The 24,925-nt window shown below is 32.6% G+C and overlaps 1 protein-coding gene across 7 annotated transcripts in view; it reads right to left on the bottom strand.

Annotated features, from left to right (window-relative positions):
- Nucleotides 1–24,925, bottom strand: part of LOC132712771 (anoctamin-4-like) — a 121,013-nt gene that overhangs the window by 41,055 nt on the left and 55,033 nt on the right. For 4 of the 7 annotated variants that reach the window (XM_060695204.1, XM_060695206.1, XM_060695205.1 and 1 more), the window contains exons 3-14: nt 22,123–22,198; nt 21,069–21,169; nt 16,160–16,238; nt 14,850–14,897; nt 12,101–12,124; nt 8,440–8,574; nt 7,558–7,894; nt 6,578–6,634; nt 3,395–3,489; nt 1,385–1,506; nt 850–939; nt 58–213 (exon numbers count right to left, since the gene is read on the bottom strand). In XM_060695204.1, coding sequence (XP_060551187.1) covers nt 58–213; nt 850–939; nt 1,385–1,506; nt 3,395–3,489; nt 6,578–6,634; nt 7,558–7,894; nt 8,440–8,574; nt 12,101–12,124; nt 14,850–14,897; nt 16,160–16,238; nt 21,069–21,169; nt 22,123–22,198 — 1,320 coding nt within the window. The remainder of the gene's footprint in view (nt 1–57; nt 214–849; nt 940–1,384; nt 1,507–3,394; nt 3,490–6,577; nt 6,635–7,557; nt 7,895–8,439; nt 8,575–12,100; nt 12,125–14,849; nt 14,898–16,159; nt 16,239–21,068; nt 21,170–22,122; nt 22,199–24,925) is intronic. The other 3 variants (XM_060695207.1, XM_060695208.1, XM_060695210.1) reach the window with 3 other exon arrangements.

The following is a 24,925-nucleotide window of genomic DNA, read 5'->3' as shown; positions in this document are numbered from 1 at the left end:
AATTATTTATTTCTGAGGCATAATGTGCCTTTAAGGATTAAAATCATTTGAACTTACCTTTCCAAGAAGCAGTATAGATAATGCATTGAGTAAAGCTGAGAGTATATTTGTCAGGAGAAGACAGCTTACTGTACTTATATTCGTACAATAATCCACGCTCACGATCACCCGATATACCACTACCGCCGCCACACTGATGAATACCAAACAGATCTGGAATATACAAACTCTAGATAAATAATTCACACTGAATATCTAAATGATATAATACACAAGCTTACTAAGAATTCAATTACAAAAATGTATTTCTGTTCTGGAAAATAACCTTTCCTACAAAAGATTTGGTCCAAGTTAAAGCATTGACTTCAAATTGACATAATCACATCTAATAAATTATCTAAAAAAAATAATACAAACATAAGTTCTAACTCTGACAAAAAGCTACATGTAGACTTTATTTCCAAACAAAATTTTATTTTCATCACCATATATGGTAAATATAAATTATTAAAGGGACACCACTGAGGTTTTTGACAAGATGGAAATGGAGACTATGTTTCTTAATTATCTTGTGCATTTCAACTTCTTCTGATTTTAGTGCCACAGTTCATCTACACTGTATGTAAGAAATTCATATTTGATGCTTTTAGGTTCTTGGACCTCAGTTGAGTCCCTTTAAATAACAAACTTTGTCAAAATTAAAAATTGAAAAGCACCAGTCTGAAAATGACAAGCATCTGATTGGATAATTCTGAATACAAATTCAAAACTGATTGGTACCATTTTCAAGTCTGATCACCAAAGATATTCTATGGTTTTTCAATGTAGAACTGACACAGTCTGACTCACCATGAAAATTAATGCTGAAGCTGAGATACAAAATTTGAGCATTTGTCTTTTCCAAGAATAAAACCAGTCATGCTGCTGTGTGACAGGATCCTGAAATAGTAAAACAAAAAATTGTAACAATATGCTTGAGTACATTAAGTTCACAGAAGTAAAAGTCAATGTAAGAGTTGTGGGTCTTGGTCAGTGACAAAATAATGACATTAATGTCATGTAGGACATCCAAGGCTAAGTGGTTAAGAATGTTGACATCAAGCCAATTGTCCCTCACTGCTGTGGGTTCAAAACCTGCCAGGGAATGAATTATTTCAAAAGCAATCCAGCTATCTTAAGGACATAGATACGTCTACTAAGTCGGGTTTTTTTTATGAGCCTGAAATAATGCACAGAGGGGCACCATCTTCCTCAACCAGTAAAGCCATATGACCACATCTGTGTTTGTGTGACATAAAACCCAACTTAAGGGGAAAAAAGATGTGTGAAGTTTATAATTCTGTCATGAATAATTTATTTTTGTTGATTTCTGTGTAATAAATACCTTTTTTAATTTGGTTCCAAAGAATTCTGGTCTGTCCGGTTCATTCTGTTCAAACTGGTCCACATCCCATTCATATGACAGCCTGGCATTATACCGCTTCCACAACTCCAGAAATATTGTACCTGCAAACACAACATAAAATAATAATGACATATATATACTTTGTACATGTTCAACATACCAGAAATTGATAAGAAAATAAGTCACGTCGATCATTTTGTTTGTGAAACCACTAGTTAACAGCCCTGCAACCTGTAAAGATCCTGAATACCTTACCTGTTAGGCCTGTCCTAGCTGTACATGAACATTATGTACATTATTTGTTATATAGGTTGCTGAGGGTAAATATGGGAGATTTATAGCCAGAATAAGGATGATCTTGTGCAAAAAGCTAGCCAATAGTTACACAAATTTCAGAAGGTTATATTCAACAACTTCAAAATTTTCATCCTAATATCCCAAAAATTAATTATTGTTGTACAAATTCTAAAGAATAAGGAGCTAGTGAGTACAGCATATGTTTAGCTTGCATATTATGTTAAGTCAATTGTAATAATTTACATGTATATAGATAATTATAATCAATCTTTTATTCAAGTCCACAAAAGCTATTCAAAACCAATAAGTTATTTATAAATGCTGTCTCACAAAATTGCTTTCATTATTCGGAATTCAACATTATAGTCTTTTGTTTTATTGCAATTTGATTATTGAACATTAAGCATTTGCCCTTTGGCATCAAAATATAGCTATTGACATACAGTCTTGTATATATTAGTAGGCTTTTTGCATCAAACAATAATATCATAACCCTTTTTACAATAACATTTAGCAATATTTTATCAAATCAAAAAATGTATATAGTGCCATCAAATATATATATATATACAATGTTTTGGCATCAAAAATATATAGAACAAGAGCTGTCCGTAAGACAGCGCGCTCGACTTTTTTATTGCTTGCCAATAAAAAAAGTTTTTGCAGTAAAAGGCAATACAAGAATCTCTGTATTTTTAAAGTGAACTAGTTGTTTGATACCCTTGAATATTACAGCAATGTTTATATGACATAATTTATGGTAAAGTGAACAAGTGGATAGGAATGAATTTTTTTAGATTTTTTAAGTTTTTTAGTGCTTGCCTATAATACAAAACATTGACAGTTAAGGGCCATAATTCAAATAAAATCTTTGACAGAATTACCTTCTCCTGGACATGTTTGGGAATCATGATTGTAAACAAGTATTCCAACTTTCAAATTAATATCTCAAACAGTTCAGTCAAAAAGTGGACTGGTACTAAAAACTTAACCAAGATTCTAAGTCGATAAAAGGCCTTAATTTTTAAAACAAAATCCTTGACAGAGTTACCTTCTCTTGCGTACAGATGGGGGTAATGATGTGAAATAGCATTAAAAGTTTCAAAGCAATATCTCAAAGGGTTAAGGCAATAAGTGGATTTTACCCATATTCAATGTATTTTCTAAGTCAAAAAGGGGCATAATTCTGTCAAAAACCTTGACAGAGTTATGTCCTCTTGTCTGTTGATGAAGGTCGTGATGGTAAACAAGTATGGTCAGTTTCAAAGCAATACCTCCAATGGTTTTGAAATAAAGTGAGGTGGTACAAAAAACTTAACCAAGCTCAATACACTTTCTAAGTCAAAAAAGGGCCATAATTTCTGTCAAAAACCTTGACAGAGTTATGTACTCTTGTCTGTAGATGGAGGTTATGATGGTGAACAAGTATGGTAAGTTTCAAAGCCATACTTGTAATACTTCTGAAATAAAGTGGGGTGGTACGAAAAACTTAACCAAGGTGTGACGCCGACGCCGACGCCGGGGCGAGTAGGATAGCTCCCCTTTTCATAGAAAAGTCGAGCTAAAAATGCCTTAAAAAGACAAACATGTTTCTGGCATGATCACTTACCATCTAAATTATGATAATGGTGTTTTATTGACCATTGCATTTTTGCAACAACAGCGCTACCTTGGAATTAAAAAAAAACTTACCCCATAAACAAATGACCATTGCAAAATAAGGCGTAACATCATTGTCAAATGACCCACTAACAGTATTATACAATTCTCCCAACTGCCACTTTAACCTGTAGACAAACAAACAAAACTAAACCAACAACATATTTTTCTTTTTTCCCTAATTTAGAAACAGTATCTGAAACTATATTCAGCACATAATAAACAGATAAATAAAAAAAAATTCTAAATAGTAAAGACATGTCAAACTGTTAAGATTTATCTTAAATTAGCCTGCCTTACAAAGAGAAGCAGTGGCCTAATGGTTAAATAGTCAGCCACTAATTCAGGAATCGTAATGAGCCCCATTCGGGTCATCGTCATATTTCTGCATATGACACAGTACTGGTTACATCCAGAAAGCTGACTAGACACAGGTTCAAATAATCTGAATGCTTCCTTCACATAAATATTAATTACCTAACCTAATAAACTTATAATGGGGACAAAACAGGCTTACACACCCAATATTTTTTTTCTGTCAAATTTAAGAAATTTTATCTTCACAAGATAGGTAACAGTAAGTAACAGGTAATTTTTGTGTGTGTGAATTTGCACTTCAAATTAGAAATTGGGAAAGATAAGGCACTGGGAATGCGTCTGATAATCTGAACCAATTGCTAGAACATTGAACTACAAATCAAGCAACCTGGGTTTGATTCCCAGATGGTGCAGGACATTTCTGTTCTGACTGATCAATTCTTTCTACAGCCAATCACACTTGACCTCTGCTAAGGCATAGACAGAAGTAGTATCAGTTCCTTGCAAAAGTGCAGTCACTGATACTAGTAAACTGCTTGACAGCATTCCCAATAAAGAGATACTGAGCTGTGAACTGTGGTCTTGTGAACTCAAAGTAGCTTACAGCCCCTGATCCCAAAGGTAAACTACAAAATCCATCACCTCTGATAGTTTGACCCACAAAGCAAGTACAAAAGGACTAGATGACTATGAACTTAGTATACTGTGGGCATCATCTAAAGCTGTAATGCAATAAACTTGCAGCTTTTTGATACTGAAATGTTTTAAAATGAAAATTGCCAGTTCTGTAATCAAAGCACATTTCCATTATACAAATCATGTGTGCTATTGTTTTAATCATTAACTAGAACTATCACTAAATGTGATTAATACCCCCACAAGTCTGCTTCGGAAATGAGGATGTTACTAGTAACAGAATACCTTGTAAAAGAATTGAAACATAGAGTTATGGTTGTGGGCAATTAAAGATAATTGTGGTTCATGTATGTTGCATTTCCTTTCAATGTGGTTGGCCATTGATGAAGTTTAATTGAATTACTCTGTAATAAGTCCAGAAAGACAAAGAAAAAGAACAAAGGGCAATAACTCTATAAATACTTAAGATAGAGTCATAGTTCTTGTGCACTGCACTTCCTCTTATTGTGCTTGACCATTGTATGAAGTTGTTTTGAATTCCAACCTGTAACGTTTTAAGTTATGCTCCGGACAAGGAAAAGTATCAAAGGGCAGTAACTCTGTATTTTGTCAAAATGGATTTATGGCTCTTGTGCACTGCACTTCCTTTGAATGTCCTTGACAACTGTATGAAGTTGTACTGAATTCCAAACAATAGTTTTCAAATTATGCTCTGGACAAGGAAAAGTAACAAAGGGCAATAACTCTATAACTAGTCAAGATGGAGTTATGGTTCTTGTGCACTGCACTTCCCCTTATTGTGCTTGACCATTGTATGAAGTTGTTTTGAATTCCAACCAGTAGTTTTCAAGTCATGCTTTGGACAAGGAAAAGTAACAAAGGGCAGTAACTCTGTAATTAGTCAAGATGGAGTTATGGTTCTTATGCACTGCACTTCCTCTCAATGTGCTTGACCATTGTATGAAGTTATAATGAAATCCAACAATAAGTCTTCAAGTTATGGTCCAGACAAAAGAAAGCAAAGGAAAAGTAACAAAGGGCAATAACTCTGTACTTAGTCAAGATGGAGTTATGGTTCTTGTGCACTGCACTTCCCCTTATTGTGCTTGACCATTGTATGAAGTTGTTTTGAATTCCAACCAGTAGTTTTAAAGTCATGCTCTGGACAAGGAAAAGAAACAAAGGGCAGTAACTCTGTAATAAGTCAAAATGGAGTTATGGTTCTTGTGCACTGCACTTCCTCTCAATATGCTGGACCATTGTATGAAGTTATAATGAATTCCAACAATTTGTCTTCAAGTTATGGTCCGGACAAAAGAAAGCAATGGAAAAGTAATAAAGGGCAATAACTCTGTAATTACTTTAGATAGAGTTATGGTTCTTATGCACTGCACTTTCTCTCAATGTGCTTAACCATTGTATGTAGTTATATTGAATTCCAACCATTAGTCTTCAAGTTATGCTTCGGACAAAAAAAAGAAGGCATTTGAAAAGCAACAAAGGGCAATAACTCTGTAATTACTTTAGATAGAGTTATGGTTCTTGTGCCCTGTACTTTCCCTTATTGTGTTTGACAATTGTATGAAGTTGTTTTGAATTCCAAGCAGTAGTTTTCAAGTTATGCCACGGACAAGGAAAAGTAACAAAGGGCAATAACTCTGTAATTAGTCAAGATAGAGTTATGTTTCTTACGCACTGCACTTCCTCTCAATGTGCTTGACCATTGTATGTAGTTATATTGAATTCCAACCATTTGTTTTCAAGTTATGCTCCGGACAAGGAAAATGCAACAGTCAAAAAAATAAGCAATTGAAAAGCAACAAAGGGCAATAACTCTGTAATTACTTTAGACAGAGTTATGGTTCTTGTGCACTGCACTTCCCCTTATTGTGTTTGACAATTGTATGAAGTTGTTTTGAATTCCAACCAGTAGTTTTCAAGTTATGCCCCGGACAAGGAAAAGTAACAAAGGGCAATAACTCTGTAATTAGTCAAGATAGAGTTATGATTCTTGTGCACTGCACTTCCTCTCAATGTGCTTGACTATTGTATGTAGTTATATTGAATTCCAACCATTAGTTTTCAAGTTATGCTCCGGACAAGGAAAATGCAACGGACGTCTGGACCGACCGACCGACCGACCGCCCGACCGACCGACCGACCACAGGGTGACTCCTATAAACCCCCCCAAACTTCGTTTTTGGGGGTATAATAACTCTTATGAATAAAGGTTGAAAGTAAATAATTAATAAGTATACATACTCTTCCTGGGCTGTCAGATTCTTTGGCATCTCAACATTTTGTGCTGACCTTTCAAAACTGCGATACAACGGTAGAATATTGTAATATTTATTCATTAAAAATGCATAATATAAACAAAATCTAATAAGAAGTATAATTTTCATAAAAGCAATGTTAAAAATTATGTAAATGTGTATGAATTTAATGATTCCATAATAAGGAGATGAAGGAAGCCTTACTGAATGAAAAACAATGAAAAATTCCAAATTCAAAGCAAGAAAAGTTAATTAATTAATTAATAATCTTGCAGAGTCAGTGTTAATTTAAGTTAATGCAATTACAAAATATACTACACTAAGGTCTAAGGTAACAAAAATTAAAAAATTCATTTTTCAAAGCCCAATACCATGCTAAAAATCTTAAAAGGACTTGTACATTTTTTTAGTCTGTATGTAACCTTTCATAAATTTTTAAGGAAAATTTCAAAATAAGTATTGACTGTATAGTGAACAATGAACACCATGATCAAAGGGCATGGATGTGCCAGCCAATGCTGGCCTGCACTGGTGGCATGGGTTGCTTCAGTCACTGCCAGCAGACTCAGGGGTAACATTTTATCCCTATTTCTATTTATTATATACTTATAGAAATACTGATGAAATAAAATGAATATTTTCAATTTCCGTATTTTAACTGTAAAAAATTATTTTCCACTGCAGTGAAACATATTTTCCTTATTTTCACTGATGTTTACCAGACTATTTTCTTCTTAATTCAGCCAATACACATAAAATGTATTGTCAAAAAGAAGAAAAAACGTATATAATAAACTGAAAATTGTGGTATGAAAATTATCATATTTCACTTGTGGCTACCGCTACTTATGAAATATTAATTTTCATACCACTCGATGAAACGAAAGGCTGTATTTATAGCAAAAAACTTGAATATCCTACTTATATAAACAATTCAAATAAAAAATAAATATCTGGATCAAATACCTGACAGTAAGGCCATAAGAAAAGCAGGCCAGTCCAAAGATTGTTGGAATCCATAAACTTGTTATCAACAGACCAGCCCACGCGAAATACAGAGCAATTTTCTCTCCAAAGTAGTTCCGAATTTTCCAGACTGGTTGAAATTTCCAAAATGTGGTCCAAGGACGGTCAAGATCTTTCCTTGGATCAACTTTAATAGTATGCTCCTCTTCTTTCTCTCCTTTAGATTTCTTTTTTCTCTCATCCTCTGTTTGCATTTCCATCACTTTACTAAGTTCAGAATCTTCATGTAGTATAAAGGCATCAACATACACTTCTTTCATTAACATATATGGTAAACCTGCAACAAAAGAATATAGTTACATATTTTTGAAGTCTTTTTTAAGGTCAATCTTTCCTTTTCTTTTAGTCATCCTCGTTGTTGATGTACATGTCAAAGATTTAATCTTTTGTTGTATTTGTTTTGTTTTTTTCATCTATGCTGTGATATCTGACTCTTTGATTTTCAATAGCCAGATTACTGCCACATTTCTGGTTTTTGTCTTGTGTGATGCGAGTCAGCATATATTCACTAATGCAAAAATGTATGATATACAGTGCACATTTATTTAAACTGCAGTAGACTGTACCTTTTTTTACTTTTTCATGTCTAGTGTATAGGATATAAAAACTAGTTCATTCTAGGAGAAACAGCACTGTTCTTTAATTTACAAGGTCTCTAGCACCATTCAACACGATCTTGGTTTTAAATAGTCATTTTGAAGACTTGTTATCAAAATGAGTTGGACTAGTGTAGAGTCAAACTCATGACCCCTGAAATTGTAGTCAGACATCTTTGCAAATTAAAGTGGACAGACTGTTATACAACAATCCTTTTTTACTCACCCATCTTTGACAGTACAATATTGTCCGGGTTCTCAGAATCTTTCGGAAAGCATGGGCAACAGGCACAAAAGTCTGTGAAGCAGTCTTCAACAATCTGTAGCTGGGCATACACCAATGTGGCATTCCCTTGAGCATCTGTAGGAATCAACAATTAGATGTTAGGTCTATTAACATGTATATAATATTATAATTTCTAGGATTTTCCGAAGAAAAAGCATCAGTCACACGGGTCAAAATGATATTTTATAGAATTAATACTGAAAAATGTTTTTTTTTAAATAGGACAAACTATACAATTAAGAATTTCTAAAATAATAACAAAAATAACAAGTAATAATTCAAAGAAGACAATGTAATGTAAAAACAGAAATATTAACAACATAAATTCAAAGGAAAAAATGTATTGTAAAAAAAACATGATGTTGTTTTCTCATGTCTGCACACTGACAGTGTTAAGGTCGTCAAATTATCAGTCACATTATACTAAGAAGTGCACTTTAAATATCTACATTCATTCAGGCACATGATTAACCAGGGGTACCCAAGTTAAACAACAAAATTAACCAGGGGTGCTCATTAGTTAAACAACAAAATTAACCTGGGGTACTAAAGTTAAACAACAAAATTAACCAGGGGTACTCATTAGTTAAACAACAAAATTAACCTGGGGTACTCATTAGTTAAACAACAAAATTAACCTGGGGTACTCAAGTTAAACAACAAATTTAACCAGGGTACTCATTAGTTAAACAACAAAATTAACCAGGGGTACTCAAGTTAAACAACGAAATTAACCAGGGGTACCCAAGTTAAACAACAAAATTAACCAGGGGTACCCAAGTTAAACAACAAAATTAACCAGGGGTACCCAAGTTAAACAACAAATTTAACCAGGGGTACTCATTAGTTAAACAACAAAATTAACCAGGGGTACTCAAGTTAAACAACGAAATTAACCTGGGGACTACTCAAGTTAAACAACAAAATTAACCTGGGGTACTCATTAGTTAAACAACAAAATTAACCTGGGGTACTCAAGTTAAACAACAAAATTAACCAGGGGTACTCAAGTTAAACAACAAAATTAACCTGGGGTACTCATTAGTTAAACAACAAAATTAACCAGGGGTACTCATTAGTTAAACAACAAAATTAACCTGGGGTACTCAAGTTAAACAACAAAATTAACCTCTTAGTTAAACTATTAAAAATTCCATAAGCAAGCTTGATATCAGCTTTTTATGGTTCAAAAAAGTCCAAGGTAGAATTCAAATTACAGAAGTAAGAAGAAATTGACTCTACATCTTTTCAATGAATTCTTAATCATATGTCAAACATTTATAAAAAAAAAAATTATGGCTTACAAAATGTATTTAAACTGCAAGACACAAAGATTATATGTAGCAATATAACTATACATTTTAATTGGGTGAAATAACCAGATCAAATCAGTTTTAAATTATCATTTAATCTTTAAAAATATTTCATTGTGAATAAAAATTAAAATTTGCAAATCTTATTAAACAACTTTTGTTTGCTTACATGTACCATTAAAAAAAACAGGATCAAATTACAATTTGAATAGCTTTTGTCTTTTTTTTACTAATTTAAAACTATTTTTAATAAAGCATCAGCTGTATTATCTAAAATATATATTTTTATGTGTTAAATAAAACTAGTAAAGCGATTAAGCTTAAATTTGCAAATAAAATATCTTGATATATTCCCAATTTTGACAAGGGAAACAACTCATGGGCCAAATGATTATATCAAAGCATTAGTAACCATAAATCATGTATCACTTAATATGAACCCTTAATCTGCTAAAATGGTCTTGTCTAGCTTTTATTTTTGGACTTTCCCATTATCAATGTTGGGGATATCTAGATGAAAATTCCAAGTTTGATAGTCAAACAACACTTTAAATGAGCCGCATCATGACAAAACCGACGTAATGCTTTTGCGACCAGCATGGATCCAGACCAGCCTGCGTCTCTGCGCAGTCTGATCAGGATCCATGCTGTTCGCTTACAAACCCTATTACAAGTAGAAAAACTGATAGCAAACAGCATTGATCCTGATCAGACTGCGCGGATGCGCAGGCTGGTCTGGATCCATGCTGGTCGCAAATGCACTATGTTGGTTTTGTCGTGACGCGGCTCTTATATGTATAGAGCCTGGTTAGACTGCAAGGATGCACTGTGGCTGACCTAAAGCTCTATACAGATAGGAAAGGCTCCAGCAGGTTAAAGGTTAAGCAAAGAATAACACTATGTACATTTCTTTTTCAATTGATCTTTCCATTAATGTACCTCAAATTATTGAATTTAATCTTTAAGTAATTAAAGCAAAGTATAAGGCATTTCCAAGCAAGCTTTTTCAAGCTTTTTACTTTTTATTATCTAGACTAAATCATACTTTCACTCAAGTGTGCTTTCAACATGAAATACAAACAAACAAAAAATACAAAAAATACTCCCCCCCCACAAAACCCCTTATTGGATGAGATTTCATCATAAATGTATCTAAATATCTAAATATGTTTGTTAACTTGAAGGTATCTTGATATTTCAATTTCGAATTTAAGGTTTCTGTCCTTCAAGGTCAAATGTCTAAATTTTGCTTGATTTTTGCTATTATTTTTCTTAAATTATCACATTCAATTTAAGATTTTCATACAAAGCAAAAAGTGACCACCTATCATTATATATACATGATAATACTGTTTCATAGTTACAATTTTAAGCTGTTGTTAAATTAACATTTATTATATTATGCCAGCACAAAATAACTTTAAATAATTTTAACCTTTACCCAGCAGAATTTGTGAAATGGACTTGCCCAACTTTTTATCAAAATTTGGAACAGTCCAAGGAGTTTTAATATCCTAATAGAAGAATTTAGCTATCAAGATTTTACACAGCTGGGTCAGACTGCATGGATGTTTTTTTTCTTCATTTTTTGTTTCCTTCTTGGTAGGGTTTTATGTTGCATCCACACAATATAGATCTAATGGTAATTTTCTAGGTTCTAGGCCCTTCCATGCATTATTTCAGGCCAAACAGGCACCTGAGTAGAACCACCGTCATTCAGTAAGCTAGCTGGACAACTTCCTCACATGAAAGAATTCAAAGTCCCTGTAGGAACAAACAACAGTGAGGGGCAAGTCACAGGTTTAACCACTTGGCTACGGACGCACACACATTATGGATGTACTGGCTGGCCTGGTTCTATACTGGTGGCAAAGGCTCAAGCATAAAGTTATTAACAAATAACTACTATTCAGCTGAATTTGTAAAATGGACTAGCCCTGATTTCTTTGTTTCATGACCTTGGAACAGTCCATTATATAGTCCATTATTAATGTAAAGTGCAAAAATCATTTTTAAGGTAAAGTGCAAAAAGCATTATTAAAGTAAAGTGCAAAAATTAAGCAGTCTACAGAACAGAGAACCTGGTGACAATGCACCATGGCCAGAGCCGATTGTGTACCAGTAGAATAGGGCTTCTATGACTTCTTTATTAAAAAACAGATCAAAGATCAACTTAAATTTTAATATAATCTCAAAAATTCATAAAATTATTTTACACTGGCATAATTATTAGACTGTAGAATTACAATTATATAATGGTACAAGATTAAAGTGTGCTGAAATCTTACGATGTATGTGGGGTTTTGGTTGCACTAAAAAAAAAATAAAAAAAAAAAAATTATATATAAAACAGTTGAAATAATCAGCACTTTTTTAAATAAAACATTATTTTAGCTGCCCAATGTGGTTCTGCTTGAAGAAATGCTGAAATTAAATAGCTATAAATAGGCATTAATGTTTTTTCTGCAAAAAAAACAACAAACAACAACAATGCATTATGTAACACATCATTGAGCAATCAATGATAATTACCCTAACCATGCTAAATTTATGCAATTAACTTGTCAACTACTTTGAATTTAGAACTGTCCATTTATACTATTAGTTATAAAGATTTAAGACTGGTTAAATGGCCCTATATAAATGGTTGTTTGCATAATATAACCCAAGCTGTAATGTGAGGGTTATATTGCATATAATTGTTTATATTATTATAAAGACTTTTTGACAGGTTATATGACCCTGTTAGCTGAAGGTTATTTATCACAAACAACCATTTATAGACGGCCATATAACCTGTCAGGAATCTTTATAACAAATTTATAACACAGCAAACTTCCTTTCTTTTAGAAAAAGAGATTTCTTGGTAAATTAAAAGCAGCCATGTATATTATTGGATGTAAAGATCTTTGACAGATTATATGGCTCTATATAAACGGCTTATTGTAAAAATAACCCGAGCCGTAAGACGAGGGTTATATTGCAAATAGCCATTTATATACGGTCATATAACATGTCAACCATCTTTATAACGAATTTATAATACAGCAAGCATTATTTTTAGAGAAAAAAGTAAGATTTTTTCATGACTCGACAGCAGCCGTATATATAAAACTATATAAACGTCCGATTATCCAATGAAAAATGACGTTAAAAATGTGCAGTATTATAAAAAACTATATAAACATTATACTAAGGATTATCCAATGAAAAATGTTACAGTATCATAAATGGCCATATAACCTTTTAAACTTAAGAATCTTTATAACTTACTTATAATATTGCAAACTTTCTCCATTAGAGTAAATGAAATTATTTCATTAATCAATTGCAGCCGGCCCTTGTATATAGATTATATAAACATCATGATTATCCACTGAAAAACTACATTACAAGTATGCTCTATATATAGTTATAATTACTAAGCCTGTTGGCTTTATGCAACTCATGAAACCAATTTAGACCAAGATCACATAGGGTCTGAGCCATGCCAAAAATGATAAATGACTTTGTCCAGGTGGAAAGGTTGGGCAAGGTTACAAATTCAGATATTTAGCATGGTGTTGGTTATAAAATAAAAACACAGCATCCTAGCTGAAAAACAAGTTGGCTTTCATATTTTTATATGAATTAATAAATTTACTTCAAAGATCATACACAGCAATGTTTACCAGCATTGAACTGTTACTATTTTTAGATATAACACTAAGCAGCATTTGTGCATTCACTTCAACAAAAAGCCTTAAAACCCTGAGACTGATTAAGCTTGGGAATAGGAAAAGGTTATAGAAAGCAAGATAAGTGAACTCAGTGTCAAACAAAGTGACAATGAAGAAAAGAAAGAAGATGATTTGTAGAATTCCTGTACTTTCAGTCTGTGCAAAATTAAAATTTCTACCACTGCAAGCAAATTATAACATTATGCAAGAATCTGTAATTTTACAAGATTATGTACTTGCAATTTGAATTGCCAAATAAATAAACATCAATAAGCCCTAAAACAACGTTTTCTGTCCTTTATCAGGCAAAATTATAATATAATCCTGAACCTACTACTTTGAACCATGATATTTGCATCGCTTTGACTTTTTGAATAGTGCTTGGTGTGGTGGTGTTAGTAGTTTTCACCACGGATCATGGCAGTAAGCCACATAAAATTTACCAGAGCTCAGTTCAGCCACGGTATCTTTCCTGGGCATACTCACAGTCAAGCAGCTTACCAGTACTAGTTGCCTTCACTTTTCACAAAGAACTGATTACTTCTGTACATGCAGGAGCAGAGGTTCAGTGTGAATGATCACAGAAAAGATTGATGAATTACAATGAAAGTGACCTGAAGGAATCAAACCCAGTCGCCCGACTCACAGCCAAAAGCTCTTAGACCTATTAAGCTGAATGGACACCATTCGGAACAGTTCTTTCAAAGTTTAAGGGATTTCAATATTAAAAGAAAGCTATCAACAGTGTAAAGCCTAGTCAGACTTAAACCGCTCACATCTGTACTGATGACAAAGTCGAATCACTTTTGGTTCCAGCAGGTTTAAGGTAAAAGTGGACAGAGTTTGATTCCAAGTGATTTCTTTGGAAATCTTGTTGTTTTGTATTACAGTTCACAGTTTAAATTCAGTAGGCCTTTGGTCTAAGTACAATTTATAATTTCATCTGAACAATCGCCACCATGCAATACTGTATGTTATATTACATATTATGATTTCCTTGTGTTGCAATTGGTCAAGAAGTGGTCACATGACAGTCAATAGAAAGTGACATTGACCTCAACTCCAGGTGATATTAATGTAAACAAAATAATTGTAGTATGAAAGAAATCAATATAGTTTTCCATTCTTATATGCTCAAAGAACAAGAAGCAATGGCATCTTATTGAACTTGTATGGTAACTTGAGTCAGTGCATAGTTATATGTGCAGTTGTTACATAATATTATTCTTCAATAATGCACTCGGAAATTACAATCTATTTTCCTGACAAAGCAATGCGGCACATTTTAAGCATTTAGAACACAGGGTAGGAAACTAACCTGGTAGATCTGAAGTCCTCCTCATCAATGAAACCTGGCCATCATTCTCTTAAATTTTTAGGAATTTACAATAATTTAAAATATTCATATGATACCTGTTCTCTTACCTTTATAGATCATACATTATATTTTTAACATAATTGTATATTATATATTGATACAATGTAATGGTATATTAAATATATACATGTACCTGTATCTATATCTAATTGTATACAGTATAGCATTTAAAACCCCATAATTTCTTGAGGACCTAACCTTGAGAATTATTTAAATTTCACATTTTAAACCCAAAAATATTTCAATTAACCATTTCAAAGCACTATATTTCAATTTTGCATTTTCAACCCTTAAATATATTGGGCACTTTTTTTAGCCATTTAATATCTTGAGGACTATTTCAACTTATCCTTCCAAACATTTTTATATCTGAGAGATATTTCAACTTAGCATTCTAACACCTTAAAATATAAAATAAGTAAAAAAAAATGTAAAGTTAAAAACTAAAATTGAAAGCTTAACCCAACTATCTTGAGGACAATTTCAATTTAGTTTTTTAGCTTAAACTTAGCATTCCATCAACTTTGAATATAAGTAGGAAATGCAAAGTCAAAAACTAAAATTTAATGCTTGACCCAACCACCTGTGATCCACTCAAACCATGCATTTTAGGAAAACCTTTAACCTTCATGCTGTAAAATGTCACTGTGTATATTGTACTTGCCTAGCTTGTAATCAAAACCATGTGCTGTTGATTTAAGAAATTCCTATTTCACAATGCTAAAGTCAGGAACCCAACACTATATAGAGTCTGCACACATGTACAGGCTATTCTATACCTATAGACAAAATCTTTATTGCTTTAAACTCTTAATAAGTTAAAGGCACACTGAGACCTTGGTTGCAATCAGTCTTAAGACCATAAGGGAGAAAATTTTGCATTTCAAAGAAAATGTCCTCACTTTTGACTCCCTTCTTATGACTCATTAAAATTTTCAATAGCATATGCACATAGTGGATTAAAGCATGTGCCATTGTATTTCTTAACCCTTTCACAGAAGAATAAAATTAATTAAATTCTAGTCCATGGATAAAGATAAAATTGTGTATTGAAATGGTCTTAAGTTAGTCTTAAAGTTGGTCTTATGTCCTAGTACTCACAATACTTGGGACTATCTATGAAATGCAGCACTGATAACTAAGCCAATACTTAAATAAAAAAGATACCAAAAAACCTAGCTTGCGCCAGGTGGGGAAATATAAATATAAAGGTTGGAAAAAAGACACTATGTAATATTGTACATGTATACCTATTTGAAACTTTTCAGCTATCTTCTCCCCTTGTTTTGATCTGTCCCTGACATCAATGTTATTCAGAATGTGATGTGTCTGGAAAAAAAATGAGGAAATAAAATGAAATAAAAATATATATTTTAGGGTGGTTTCTTTTTTCTTCACAAAAATAACAACCCCATATGTTAGAGATTGTGAATTTGTGAAGTGATTTGCTAAAATTGGGGAAATATATTATAAGTAATGGATAGGGTGTTATGCTACAGAAAATAATGAACAACATGTTGTGTCTGACTTATACCTTTATTATAAGTTTACTAACGTTTCACAATACAAAACATAGGAAGTGACGTTCTCTAATGTCACGCATGGCACATGCATATTATAAGCACAATTCGCAACAATAAGATTGCAAATATGTACAAGTTCTTGTAAAGGGTCTTGAGTTCTAATCTGCATACTCTTGAGAACATATGACTAAAACTTTTCCTTCTTTTTCATTTTACATTTAATCATTGGCCTGCTGGCGGCAACAGACCCATGCGACCAGTGCATACCACGATCAGCCTTCACATCTGTGACCTCTGATCATGGTCTGCACTGGTTGTGTTCAGTGAATAACTATTCTGAAAGATTCCCTAAATGTGATGAATTAATATGAAGCATGGTAACTGCTAATAATACAGAAAAGAAATTTTTCATTCAATATTAAGTAAGTTTCAGATGTAAGAAATGGGAAAAGGGTTTATCACATACATGTGCCTGGGACTCTATAATAATGGTATTGCACGGCCCAGCATATATGTTGATGAGAAGTCATTTGGGTTATACAAACATATTGTAAAGACATGCTAATGTTAGCGTCACATTATAGGCATGTCAATGAAAAATGATTCACTTGCAATTTAAACAGTCTTTATTTTGTGTATGTGATAAATAGAATATTAAATTAATTTTGTGTAGGTTCATTACTGAATTTATTTAACTCGTTGAATAAAGTAATATGATTCTCGCCAGAAGATAGCATAATATAATTATATTCAACTCGTTCAATAAATTCGCTATTCAACCTACACTTATTCAACATGCGTGCATGGGCACGTGAGTAGAACCACAGACCTTCCTTAGTTAGTTGGATAGCTTCATCATATGAAAAAATCCAATAAAATTTAAAAAAAAAAAATTGTTTAGTATACAGTAAAAACACTTAAAACCGGACCCTACCTGGACTTGACCAAAAGTCCAGTTTTCAGAGGATTCCGGTTTTCAGAGGTTTTATACATTTATTGATGAATATGATATGTTTGAACAATGAATTTGTTTAATCATTTTGTATTAACTTTTCAACCCTTTTGTCTAAGTCATATTTTTTTGCGATATTAATCTTAAGTAATTTTATTATGCAAATCCATGAATGTAGCTCAGAAAATTAGAAATTAAAACAACACATTGTCTGAAATATATGAGCCGTGACATGACATTTCCAACATAGTGGTCAAATTTGACATTTTACTTTTTTCAAAGATTCTCAAAATGCAATCTTTTCTAAATCATTCAAGACAAATTTTATTATCTTTAGACAAAGAAAACTTGATTTATAACGCTTTTTAACATTATAAGTGACGTCGTTTTATTTGACGGATTAAAAATGCAACGTGAATAAACTGACTCATCGATTTGCTTGACATATACTTCTAAATACATGTATCTTAGCATGTTAATTATTAACGTGACGAAGCTCACATTTTTATTGTTAAAGAGTACCGTGTCAATTGTAAGCCATCTTAAGTACATGTAACAACTTGTTGCACGAATAGACATATACAAGTATATGGAAAGCCTTGACTGTCTTATTATTATAAACCTGAACGTTGTTATGTACAACTAGCAATATATTGAGTCAACCTTTCCGTATACAATGTGCACTCATTAATATATTATGTGGATCCATCTTTATATGTAGTCAACTGAACAATATTTGATGTCAATGTGTCTTTATATGATGTCAATATATCAATGTGCATTTTTGAATATAGTATGTGGAACCATCCTTATATAAGGTCAAAATACTCAGGTAATGAATGTGAACAGAAATACCAACATTTATGTTTCAAAAAATTGCAGGAATAAATAAAAAATGAGATATCACTTTTATGATATATAAGACATGATATAAACATACAATTTAAATACTGCGTAACTGTGACATCATATCCTCAAAGCAGCATGCTCAAGATTTTTGTTCTAATTTTCATGAAAATTTTAGAATTTTATAAAAAATGCCCTTGCTGTGTTAGTAACGCTGAAGAAATATGGTGAAAAAAAATCTGAATGCTCAGTCAAGCTTAGGTAATATTCGTCTTCTTTACGAGAAATTGTTCTGGAATAATGGTCGATACGAAGGTCATCTGATAGGTTCTACAACGGCGTTATTAACATGAAAAGTCATAAACGTTTTACTCAAAAATGTGCGTACATGTAAATAGAGGATATTTAGTTGTTCTGTAAAAATGCTATGTTATATCACACAAAGAAGTAAGAGATTTATTTTTCAGTGCGTATGGACATGTTGATAGTTTGTCACGCCGTTGTGTGATTATATAAATGTATATGTATACATGTATACCATATTGAAAAAAAAACAAGAACAAAAAGAAAAACAAAGCAGTCAACAATATAATACAGTAGGGACTATTTACGTAGATTGTAAGTGTCGTTTGCAATGTGTAAACTGCTTCCTTTGTTCACTTCACAATATTGTACTTTTAAATACATTGTCCGCATTGTTATGAAAATAAACATGGATCTTGAGGTATGCTGCTTTAACGACATCATAACATTATATTTAATAATGAAATTTTAAAGAATTTAATGATTTCAATATCTTAATACTATGTTTTTGGGTGTCATTCAGCACGTAGCTGAAGTTTTACTGAAATTATCCGATTTAGTCAGAATCACTCAATTTTCATTCAGTTTTACCTGATTATTATCTATTTCCGGCTTCTTTCATCAATTTACGATGCCATATTCTCAGAGACCAAAACTGGTATTGCAATAATTATTATAAAACAAGACAAAATTATTTCAGATTATTTTCTTCCCATTTAATTTTATATAAAGCAGGAATGTATTTCAACAACTTTAAGTGTCTTACTCACATTCACTTAACAGAACAATTGTCTCTTAATTATATACTTTTATTATTTTATGTCCGTTAACCATTACTTCATGAGCATTTTGTGAAAAATGGCTGTTTTCATTGAAAAGTCTCCCGTTACAAGTTCAAATTGCTATAATACTATAAAAACTGCTTCAACACTAATCAAACTTGGCACAAATGTTGACTGGACCATTGCCCTTGCAACAACATGATCAGGCTTAAATTTTCTGTTACCATGGCAACGAGGGGACATCTCAAAATTGCCAAAAATCACTATTTTGCGTTGATTTTTTCCATCAAAATTGATTTCAAAGTGCTGCAACTTCTCAATGGATTGAGATAGAGTCAAATGCTTTTCAACGTTGGTTACATGTTACCTTATGATCAATCTGGGGTCATTTACAGCCTCTCACAAGTCCAAAATTTTCTTGGCGATGAGGGGGACTCCGCCCCCCTTCAAACCCCCCCAAACAGAAGGGGGCACATCCCCCTTCTGGCAACCCCCTGATGTATCTTTTGGTTGGGGGGCCGCGCCGAAAAAGAGGTCACTTTTTTTAACAACATTTCTCAAACAAAAACAAGTGTTTGGGGCCTAAATAAGGCATTTTTCATCATTTGAGACAACAAAAAGGGGGGGGGGGGGTGAAAAAGGCGTTAAAAGGCGTGTATATGAAGTAATGGGTTAAGTTAAACAATGATACCAACGTAATGTAATATCTTCCTTATTCTATCGACATTAAAGTGTTTATTCTGATTTATATAATGTAAATCAGCCCCTACATGTTACTATATACATGTATATGATTAAAGAGAAATACTTGGAAAACAACTTGACAGTGGAAATAAAATAACAATCGAAAGACTAAATGGGATTGTTGTCTAAGTAAGCCCTGAAAGTGTTCACTGTCACAAGGACAATATATCAAGTGTCGTTTGAACAGATAAAATTAAAATTGTCTACTCATAAATTTCCTTGAATTTCATTTTCTTATGGTACTTAAATTACGATTGAGCAAATGTCTGTCAAGGGTTAAAGGTTTCCCGAAAAAGTTTATCAGCGCAGTTGTTACTTAAAAAATGAGTTTAACAGCGGAATAATGTCATCATTGAGGAGGGAAAACTACATAGACATGATTGGAAAAGCACGCGCTATATCATTAAGAAATATTGGCGTCAACTTTGACATCGCGTTTTTACGATTACGTCATTTGACCACTATGTTGGAAATATCATGACACGGCTCATATTATTATATCTTTTTCATTGGCTTTTGAAATATGTAATTAATGATATTTAGTATTACTATTTTGGCATAAAATTGTTGTCCAAACTAAGATAACTTCAAAACTTTAAACAATGTCCAAACTAAGATAACTTCAAAACTTTAAACAAAACAGGAATCATTTAATAAAAGGTTCCCAGTTCTTTTCTACATTTAATATCAAGGAAACCTTAACAAATTAAAAACATTTTGAAATCATACCTATACAGAGAAAGACACATTTATGATGAAAGAACTACAATTTAATTGCCAATAAGAAATTAACACACACTGACAAGTGTTTTCACACCTGCATAGATAAAAAGGTGGTAAATGAATATGTCACCTGTTGTGATTATGCTTTAATCTACATTAAAATACACAGAAAGTTGACACTTAAATTTGCTGTCCGGTTTTCAGAGTTTTTACTGTATTCTTATTGGAATTCAAATTTACATTACAATAAGAAAACAGTTTACACGTAATTTACTCCAATACTTACGAGAAGTGACCTGATTGCTGGACGGAAGAAGTAAGTGGGATTGTCATAACCTTCAAACATGTCAATCTTGTTCATCTTGAACGGTGCACTGATATAGTCAACTGTAAATAAATCATACAACATCCAGTTAAAACATGTTAAAGGGACTTCACTAGTCCACTGAGATATTTTGACATGACGGGACTGGAAACAATTTTTTAAAATTAATGTCCCATTTGACCAATAACTTGTGTGAAAAATTTCAGATCATTGAATTTCATTCACTCCATTTTTTCCAAAATAAATAGTTTTAAGTGAAAAATGAACCAAAATTGAAAAGTGTGGCATTTTTCATTCAAATCAGGTTAAGAATTGCACAAAAACAGGATTTTTAATTTATTTCTGAGTTTAAAGTACCCCTACGAAATTCAGATATTATGTTTTAGGCTTTTGGACATCAGTGGAGTGCCTTTAATATTAATAAAACATATTATAATTTGTGTATATGGCAAGTTTTCAGCTTTACTTGTGAAAATCAAAGAGCTCAGGTTTCCTCATCCCACATGCATTAATTCAGGTACAAGCAGATATCTGGGTAGACTTGTTGACTATCTTCTTATTAGGTTCCTCACTTGGTTAAAGATTCAAACCCACATCAGTCGTTGTCAAGTGATACGATGTTCATAAGCAACTATTTAAGATCTCTCATATACGAAGTACAACTTCAAGTACTTCTTTCTATTCACATTCTAAGTACCTTTGAAAAAAAGTGGAGCTAAAAAGCAACTTTTTCTTTGCAGACTTGAGTTTATCATTATGAATAATCACATAATAATAGCACACTCATTTCTCAGGGCACAGTGCTATTTTTTTCTGCAATACCTATCTATTAAATTCAACAGACAACAAATGGCAGAGAATTTTAAATTAAGACATTTCCTCAGATGATCATTTCGAACTCCACATATTGTGCAGTCCTTCTAAATCTAATAGGGGTTTACCAGTTCATTATTGCACAAAGGTGACAATATGGACTTAAATCGTAGGTCTAATATTTAATTCATAGACAACATACCTTCATCGTCAGTTTCAAAATATTTATCAATAAATTCCGTGATGAATGTCGTCCTCTCAATGGGATTCGTCTCGCACTGAAAATATATAAAAGTAATAACATATAAAAATAATAAAAATATAAAAGTAATAAAATATATAAGTAATACAAGAGCGATCAGTAATCCCATGTGTCGCCTCATGATGGCCAATTTCATGTTGGGACAAAGTTTGTGACAGACGGACAGACAGACAGACAGTGCACAACTAGACTTGGTACTGATCATTCCTGTAAAGTTTGGATAAAATTGCACCAGTAGTTTATGAGGAGTAGTCCGGACAAGCTTTTGCGACGTATCTGGCAACACAAAGAAAAAACACCTTTTTATCAAAGGGCCATTACTTGGCCAAAAATCATTCAACCGGAAAACCCTTGCAATATGCGCAAGGACTTGAGCTACAGATCAATCCTGTAAAGTTTCATTGAAATTGCTTTAGTGGTATAAGAGAAGTAGTCCGGACGAACTTTAAAAATAAAAATTATTAAAGGGCCATAACTCTGACAAAAATCATTGAACCGGAAAATGCTAACAATATGCACAACTAGACTCGGTACTGATCATTCCTGTAAAGTTTGGATGAAATTGCACCAGTAGTTTATGAGGAGTAGTCCGGACAAGCTTTTGTGTATCTGGCAACACACAGAAAAAAACACCTTTTTATCAAAGGGCCATAACTCGGCCAAAAATCATTCAACCGGAAAACCCTTGCAATATGCGCAAGGACTTGAGCTATAGATCAATCCTGTAAAGTTTCATAGAAATTGCTTTAGTGGTATAAGAGAAGTAGTCCGGACAAACTTTAAAATTAAAAATTATTAAAGGGCCATAACTCTGCCAAAAATCATTTAACCGGAAAATGCTAACAATATGCACATCTAGACTTGGTACTTATCATTCCTGTAAAGTTTGGATGAAATTGCACCAGTAGTTTATGAGGAGTAGTCCGGACAAGTTTTGTGACGGACAGACGGACAGACAGACGGACAGACAGAGGACGGAGAAGTGATCCCTATATGTCGCCACTACTCCGTAGAGGCGACACATAAATATATAAGTAATAAAATATAAAAGTAATTAAGTAATAAAATACAAAACTGAAATGCAAGGACAGTTTTGTTAACATGCAGACAAAAAAACAAATGAACCCCAATACTTAAATGGGCATGTTATTTATAACCTGACTGCAAGAAAATGTTTATGAGTTGGGGAAAAAAGGGGGTTTTGGTCAGGGGACCAAAATATTATATAAGCATTTTGTTTTGATCTTATAAGATAATGATTGATAAATGTACATAATATATTTCATACAATTTACAGAGCATTCACCAATCTTACATAAATGCATTTAAAAATTAAAGTAAATGACTGAAAAATTCACCCATAAACTTGCACTTTGAATAAAATACATATTAAGGAATAGAAGAAATAACAAAAGAACAAATAAAAGATTATATCTGAAAACAATAAGTACAATCATGTATATCAAATATTTCAAGTACTAAGCTTGTACATCAAGAAAAGTTTATATGATTACAAAAATATAAATATCCAAGAAACCTGTGCAAAATATTATATATTAATAAATAAAAACATTGCTTCTACTGTCAACTTTATTTCCAAAAACTAGGTCATATAAAGTTTAAAGCAAAAACAGGGCATGGACCAGTATTCAAAAACACAGGTAACGGGTCTTTTCTGCCTTTATAATTTTTGAAAACGGCCCAAATAGTGGCATGGTCCTATGTGTTATGAGGTTAGATGGTATTTTACTGTAAGCAAAAACAGTGGATGGAAAAGGGCATGGATGAGCATCCAGTCCCCAGGTATTGGATCCTTTCTGGCTGGTATCCATATCCGTCTTTACTACCCTGGTACCAATCTAGTATTTTATTCAATATGATATTGATAGAAAAAGAAGTTATAACTTACAAATTTACTTTTTACCAAGTGATTTGGTGATTTCATTCATATAAGCTTTTGGTTCTTTTAGGTAGGGGAAGTATTGGATGACCAGTCCCTACTATTGGCACAGCAGCATCTGTGTCAGGCAGATGTTCGGACAACATAACCATTATTTAGGTTGCTGCACTAGGTAGGTTCAGGTGGAGATGTGTTTAAAGATTTATTAAAGATTTATCAACAAAAACTATATGTTGTGGAAGAAAAAAAAATCTTAATTCTTCTATGGAAGATTTATGATGGCAAGGGCGATACTAGTGCATCAATGCTAGCATTCTATTTTGTTTTTATTGACACAACAGTGCTTCAAACTTTTAAACTAAAGTATGTTATAAAAATGTTAAAGAAATTGTTTATAAAATTTTCTAGACAATATCAATGTAACACAATCTAACATTAAGAAAAAACATCAACTTCTAACACTTAACTACAGAAAATTGAAGAAATTGTTAGATTAAATAAACAAGAGGGCTATGATGGCCTGTAATCACTCACCTGAGTAGTTCAGCACTGGTTGGTTATTTTATTCAGCAGACCAGAACCATCTATTAAGCAATTTTTATAGAGGACCATAAAACAACCACTCCTGTATAGTTTTATCAGAAATCTATTGGGCGGTTGAGTACAACAGTTTTCTTTTTTATTTTTTGATCTGACAGCCATATTGTTCAGCAGACCTGAACCATTTGAGCCATTAATAGCACCATACGGAACAATATTAGCGATTTTAGTAAAATTAGCGATTTTAGTAAAGGACTGCCTTTAAAATGATCATTTCTGTACAGTTTCATCTGAATCTATTGA

The sequence above is a fragment of the Ruditapes philippinarum genome, unplaced genomic scaffold (assembly GCF_026571515.1).
Source record: "Ruditapes philippinarum isolate M1 unplaced genomic scaffold, ASM2657151v2 ctg5910_1_1_1_1, whole genome shotgun sequence".
NCBI lineage: Eukaryota > Metazoa > Mollusca > Bivalvia > Venerida > Veneridae > Ruditapes > Ruditapes philippinarum.
The sequence above is the reverse complement of the archived record's forward strand: the minus strand, read 5'-3'. Positions and strand labels throughout refer to the sequence as shown.